Genomic DNA, 6,815 nt, shown 5'->3' with positions numbered 1-6,815 from the left:
CTGATAAAAAAAAACTGATAGAGGCTATAGTGGCTTTTTACTTTGACTGTAAGTTGCAATAATAATAATAATAAGTGCAAATCCGACTGCATGAGAGCAACTGACAGGTATAAGGTGTGGAAAACATGGATGATACAGTTTGGTTTGTTTGCTTCCTTACAGTCTGATAAACAGAGAGATTGTGGCCCACGTCTATTCATGGCCCAGGCTGGTGACAAAAGATGCGGCCTGGACACACATTCCAGTCTGCTTCCGCTCCAGCACACAAGCTCAATCCCAGGGATTTCCCCTTTCAGAAGCCAGAAAAGGAGGCTACAATATCACCTCCTTTAAATCGGGAGACAGGATGGAGGTACTGCTGTCATTCACTCTCCAACTCATTTCCTGATTTAGGTTTCACTGGAAGTCGGGAGCTCGCAATAGAAAAAAGGGGCCAATTAGGCCATGACTGTTTTTACATTTTAAATTTTGACTTTTTCTGAAAATGTGCTGATCTACTAAGAAATCAGAAAAGCTATTCCAATGGCATTATTCTGAATGTGAATAATTCTGCTAAAAGGCCAATCATTAACAGAGATAAATAGAATCTTGATCTTCTTGGAAACCTGTGCGTCTCCTCAGTAGTGAGCCGTTACAGTTAATAATTCCTAAGCCCTGCAGTGTAGATTTAAGTGACCAACAATGGAATAGCGTCTTATTACAATAAGGACTGAAATTCACGACTATTTGACAACTCAAGCAAGAAAAGATTGAAATAAGGGCTGTTCTGTGCTGCACTCACTCTAATGGCATTTGCTTAGTCTTTTGGAAACAACAGAGCAGGCAGAGGGACAAATCAGGGCTCTAACAATAAGCTCTAATAAAGACATTTCTCTGGGAACTTAAGCGTGATCGGCGTCACTATCAGTTGCTGTTTATCTCATTTTCGAGACTCCTTAATTGTGTGCGCTACGAAGCACAGACTCATACACATACTACACCGAGTGTGGACATCCAGACACACTCGTTGATGTAGGGGCACACTTCAGACTGGAGTGTCTGGTCTGAACAGCTCTGTAAGGCTGAGAAGTGTCTCCCTAATTAGAGGGAGCCTGGTGCAGGACATCTCTATAGGCCATCAACAGGGCCCTCGCTGGCTTTGTTCAGCAGCCTCTTCTTACACTGAAGCTGTCACTTTACTTTTCTATAAGCCTGAGCTCCTTAACAGTGTTGTGTGTACCCAATCACTGGAACAGTTTGTAGATATTTTCAAGGATATAGCTGCAACACAACAGTCCTGTGATTGTATATTGAAAGAAGAATATCTGATCCATTTTTTTAGGACAAAACTTTAAATGCCGTTTATTGGTCTTGATCAGGGAACTAAAAGAGTTCAAAAACTCCTGATGAGAGACATTAAATGGCCCTGCTTTGTTTTGTTTATCCGGCTAAGTTGTCACACCATTTTAAGATGTAATTATTTCTATCTCAATTTTGCATAGAAACCTAATTATTCACTGAGATATAAATTAGATTCCACATTCATGGAGACCATGACCCCCCAAACTCCTGCAGGATACTATTCAGGGGCAAGCCTCTTTCTCTCCCCTGCTCTGAGATGGAGAGTAGCCACTGCAGCTGCTATTCACATCAACCAGATAATTGTTAATGAAAAGTCATTGGATGGCATTATGTTGTCCACGGGATCATTGTTCATTTCCCCCCATCGCCACTGAGATCTATATGGAGAACCAGAGTGTTTCCTTTGAGTTTTGGTATTCAGGATCTGTTGCCTGGAAACTAATAAAGGGGCAAATCATCGACTGTATTGGCCAAGATGGGCCGCAGACTGGCCCTGCACAACAATGCAAGGTTTGTAAAAAGGCGTTGAAACAAGTTAATGACGCTTGTTGAACAAAACATTAATGGACTTCTTCACGGTATAATATGGCATGGGATGCGAGGTGAATGGGGGGGACTTTAGCTGCGCACTTTAATAAGTTTGTGTGTTTTTACTACTGGGAGGAGCTGGATATGCACACATACACACCCACCTATTTGATGAACTTGATACTAGAAATTTTGTACGGGACTGAAAAGAAAAAACAAACTTGCACCTATCTCAGAAGGGATTTAACTTTAAAAAAAAATCCCCCTCTTTTAATTTTAATTTTCAAGTCATTGAATGGGCCGTTGATTAATTGCCCATCAGCATGATTTGAAAAGGGGTTGAATAGTGGAGGGTACTGCTGCACTAAAGGCGCAAAACGTTTGGGAGAAACAAGAGGCAAAGTGGGAGGTGGGGCCTCGGGAGTTGGACACATTTCTCATTTTTAATCTAACATTTAAACACCCAATAATATTGCACCGGCCCCATTTACTGCACCGACTTCTTAACCGAAGCGGACAAAAAAAAATGCACTGCAGCCCTGTCACCCCGAGCAGAATAAAGGGAATCAAAGGATTTTTCCCTTAAATGGACTAATTTTCTCCTTGAATTATGAAAGTAATGGCTAGGTAACAGCCTGTGCTCAGTACCCGACGGCTTAATGCTTCCTAAATCCTTCCACGTGGCTCCACTAGTCCTGGCAATTAGGACTCATTATAGCCTCATAAAGGATCTCATTTGTAGGATTACTTAATAGACAATGAAATTTTATCGTGCAAAATTATGGAAAAATAATATTAGACCTCGCATGGTGAGGCGAGGGCGCGCGCCACGCATCATTCCGCTTGGTTTACTTTCTCTCTCCCGTCCTCTCTCGCTCTCCGTCTCTCTCTGGTTCAGGACTGTTATCTGTACCATAACAACTGCGCGTCTTCCTTGTCAAACGCTGAATTCGCTTTATTAGAGCAATTACTGTCTGTGTGACTGACATGTCTGTTTTTATCTTTATTATGGTTGGATTTTAAAGATTTTGTAATTCTCTCAAAGAGTGCATCGAAAGTCACAGCTGACTAAGTGCTTCAGTTGCCTTGTTTGTTGTAAACATGTGTGTTTGCTCTGCGATGATGAGTTTCATACAGCAGGTTTTTCAAGAAAAAAAATGGTGACAAATAAATAACTTTTTAAAAGTTGGAATCCACATGAGGCTATTTCTATTTTTTTTTCTTTTTGCCCTTATTTGTTTTGCTACAGACAGCGGACAACTTAATATCTGCGGTGTACCTGTACCGTCTGCACCTTAACCCCGCTGACGGCTCACATATGAAGGTTCGAGGCGTTACTTGGCAGATGAAAGCAGAAGCTAAACCTACCGGTGACCCGCCTGGGGATCAAACTCGCTAATTATTGTCACAAGATGAGGGATTAACGCATTTCTGAAATAGCTGCCTGTTTACCCCCGCACAGACTGGCCATTATAAACACTTTCTAATTGAATCCTAATCGCCGTCAAATAACCCCAGTCCAGACTCGCCATGAGTTCATAATTCTTTAATTGCTAGAAGTGAAACCTGGACCAACCGGATTCAATGCACGATTAGTCTGCAAAGCAATTATTGCTCATGGTCGCGTGGACAATTCCTTAAATCTCATTTGCGAACTATCAATCCTTAGCCTTGGACATATATCGTTCATTCCTATGTCAGACTTATCAGTAATTTAAAAGAATGTGAATAAACCAATAACTGACTGCAGGTCAAATTTGGGAAAAAAAAAGAAAAAGAAAAGAAGAGTGAATCGCGTATGTAAAGCACGTTTTGTCAGAAATTTGAAGTGTTATGGATACTAAACAATCTATTTATATAGTTGCAGGTGTTTCCAAACAGCTGTTCAGTAGTAACAAGTTTGAATTTTCAAATCTCACCAGCACGTTTTAAATGTTCGCAATATCTATCTATCTATCTATCTATCTATCTATCTATCTATCTATCTATCTATCTATCTATCTATCTATTAGGTTTTGTTTCAAATGTATTACAAAGTAATACTTCAGTCAGTGTGAATGTGCTGAAAAATGTCTTTGTAGAACTTTCTACACAGTTCTCAAAATAATAAATAAATTAAAAAAATCCCTGATTATGTTATGTTACCAGTCAAGACTTTTGTAAATTCGGCATAAAAAAGCAAATCTTGAAGCTGTGATTGGAGGCCTATATGAGACATCACGTGGTCTAGGTCACTGACAGTATAAACCCCAAGAGCCGGGTGCGCACGTGGGTGACGCTGCAGGGCCAACCCTCCTCGGGCTCTCTTTTGTTGGACCATCAAACATAAGCACCTTTGGAAATCCCGAGGGGCTCAGATGAGAAGCAGCAATCATCCTGCTCACCGAGTGATCACTTATCAGCGACGCAGCCATGTCGAGGTCATTTTATGTTGATTCTTTAATAATCAAGGATAGGGTGCGACCTGGACCAACTGAGCATCCAGGACAAGACTTCCTTATTCCAATCAGCATGCACTCTCCGAGCGTAATGACTGTCACCGCTCCCGTGTGCCCCTCCAGGAAAAATGGGACTTTCTGTGTTTGTCCACTGTGCGTCACATCCCACATCCACTCTTCCCGCAGCGGCATTCCCATGCTGAAGAGTCAGTTTCCAGGAGCAGAGCCACAGTATTGTCAGAGAATAGCACATCAGCAGTCTCCTGCACTCGCTCACCCTGGACATACACCTGTCTGCACGCCCACCTTCAGCGTCACAGATCCCAGGAGATACCATTGTCTCTCTATTGGTAAGCACGTGTTTTCTACTGTCTCGGCTCATGACTAGAGCTACTGTCCGGCACATATTTGTGTACTTATTAGAACTCGTGTTGTACTTTGTAGCAGTAAGATCAATGGTATGCACTTTGTTTTTACGCACGACGATTTACGCGCGATATTTCACCTGTCTTGGATTGAGCGCGCATTCACAGACGAAGTACAGAACTAAAACATGACTCAAAAAATGTTTGTTTCCTCTAACAGGTGCCTCCGAGAGTAACCACATACAGAATGGCAAGAGGATGCGCACGGCTTTTACAAGTACGCAACTCCTGGAACTTGAAAGGGAGTTTTCCACGAACATGTATCTTTCTAGACTCAGGAGAATTGAAATCGCTACATATTTAAACCTGTCAGAGAAACAGGTGAAAATCTGGTTTCAGAACCGCAGAGTGAAGCACAAGAAGGAGGGTAAAGCCACCCAAAGGAGCGCGCACAGTGGTTGCAAAGTGCACAACCGGCCACACAGACTATTCAAGGTCAGAAGACGAGGAGTCTCTATCTCCGGCCTCAGCCTCTGAAGAGAAAGAGGTGTCACCCATCTGAGAGCAACTCGGCTCAACAAGTTCCACTGCTGGCGCATCCTCTGCCCTGCTGCATTTATGGATCACGGCATCACCCAGCCCCTGAGCCAAATATCTGCTGCATGAAGCCTGAGAAGAAGTTCTGAAAATATTAATTGTTCTTCGCTCCATGTTCTTTATAATGTTCAAAACAAATGTTTAATGTTTAAAAACCAGTGTGGATAGGTGTTTGTGAAATATTTGGGAACACGGCCAACTATGTGACTGATGTTATGTGGATCCCCCCGAGGTTCTCACCTACACTACCTTGTTAATTATCCCCAGTAAATGATTTCAGTTATTGCCGGAAATACGTTTACAGTCAGTGACGTGTAGCCCAGAAAACCCCAAGAAATAGTAAAGGTCTGACGTGTAAACCCGAAACCTGTATGTAACAATTTGTAAACTTTGTATATCTGTATTTATTGAAATAAACATGACGAGCTGACCTAATAATTTGTCATTATTGACTTACTATGATTGATTATGCACATGCTCACCCGAATCTCTAATATTTCTAACACTGATAATGAATACAAAGTGGAAAAACTGATTTTTGCGTCTTTGAGAGTCGAGTTGATTTAAAAACTGCTCGCAGGGGATGATTTTTTTCACTTTTCCATTAAAAATATGTAAATATTCAGTATTATAAGTGAAATATTACAAGGTTTCAAACGTACATTCGTTGTAATTTTATGAAGAAAAAAGCCCCCCTTATATAATTTAATTTAAACACAATTAAATGTTTTTTTCAAAAAATTAAAATTCCACCTTAAAAAAGATAAAGTTGTTTTATTGTATTACAAAGACTTTGTACTTTCCTAGCCTCTGGCTCATTAAACCGTGAGTTCAGTTATCTTTTAGCATTTCACCGAATTAAGGTGTTTCTGTCACGACAGCTATCATTATTAAGCTGTCATTCCTAACCAGTGGTCTTATTCTGTTACACCTCAATGTCCACTGTGCGTATTTTATTTAAGAACATTATGAAGCAGAGCTCAATTTACAAGATCTAGCTATCTAATTCAAAATGGATGAAGTGAGCTTTATGAAAGTGTAATTTCTCCTTAGATGTGACCACAAAAGGGTACCCGATAACGCCCCCGGGGAGCAGCCAATAGTCCATTAATGTTCGCTTTTGAAAAGATTTTGGTTGTCCAAAGCGAGTTTAATTGCGTTTTCGGTCCCACGTTGGTTGATTATGCTGCTATTGCTTGAGACCACAGAACAAGTATATATAGAAGTGGGCAAAGGCTTTGACAGGTTAGATTGTCCTGCCTTGGGACTCGCATTTAGCCCAGGACCCCCGACGGCTGTGTGCTGAGAGAGCTTTGAGAGACAGCTACAGGGTTCCTCCGAGCGACAGAGAACGATTTAGTCACTGTTTCATTAGGCACTATTTGAACCTTTCAACTTATGGTGAATTAAAGGGGGCACGCTCAAATGGAAAGGCTCTGAGGAGGGATTACGTAGGAGGGGCCACTGGAAATTAGCTGACGCCTAATTTAACTCGTTTCTGTCAGAGTTTGGGATACATTCCTAATTGAGAGGGGAAGCAGGTGAA

At 41.4% G+C, this 6,815-nt stretch overlaps 1 protein-coding gene across 1 annotated transcript; it reads left to right on the top strand.

The window, feature by feature from the left end:
- Window positions 1-4,007: 4,007 nt before the first annotated feature.
- On the top strand, window positions 4,008-5,780 carry gsx2 (GS homeobox 2). Its single transcript, XM_040040125.1, has 2 exons — window positions 4,008-4,657; window positions 4,893-5,780. Exons 1-2 carry the CDS (start codon window positions 4,282-4,284, stop codon window positions 5,207-5,209), a joined length of 693 nt encoding a protein of 230 aa, XP_039896059.1. The 5' UTR covers window positions 4,008-4,281; the 3' UTR covers window positions 5,210-5,780.
- Window positions 5,781-6,815: the final 1,035 nt, after the last annotated feature.

The sequence above is a fragment of the Simochromis diagramma genome, unplaced genomic scaffold (assembly GCF_900408965.1).
Source record: "Simochromis diagramma unplaced genomic scaffold, fSimDia1.1 OVJJ01000026.1, whole genome shotgun sequence".
NCBI lineage: Eukaryota > Metazoa > Chordata > Actinopteri > Cichliformes > Cichlidae > Simochromis > Simochromis diagramma.
This window is presented reverse-complemented; position numbering and strand designations above follow the sequence as displayed.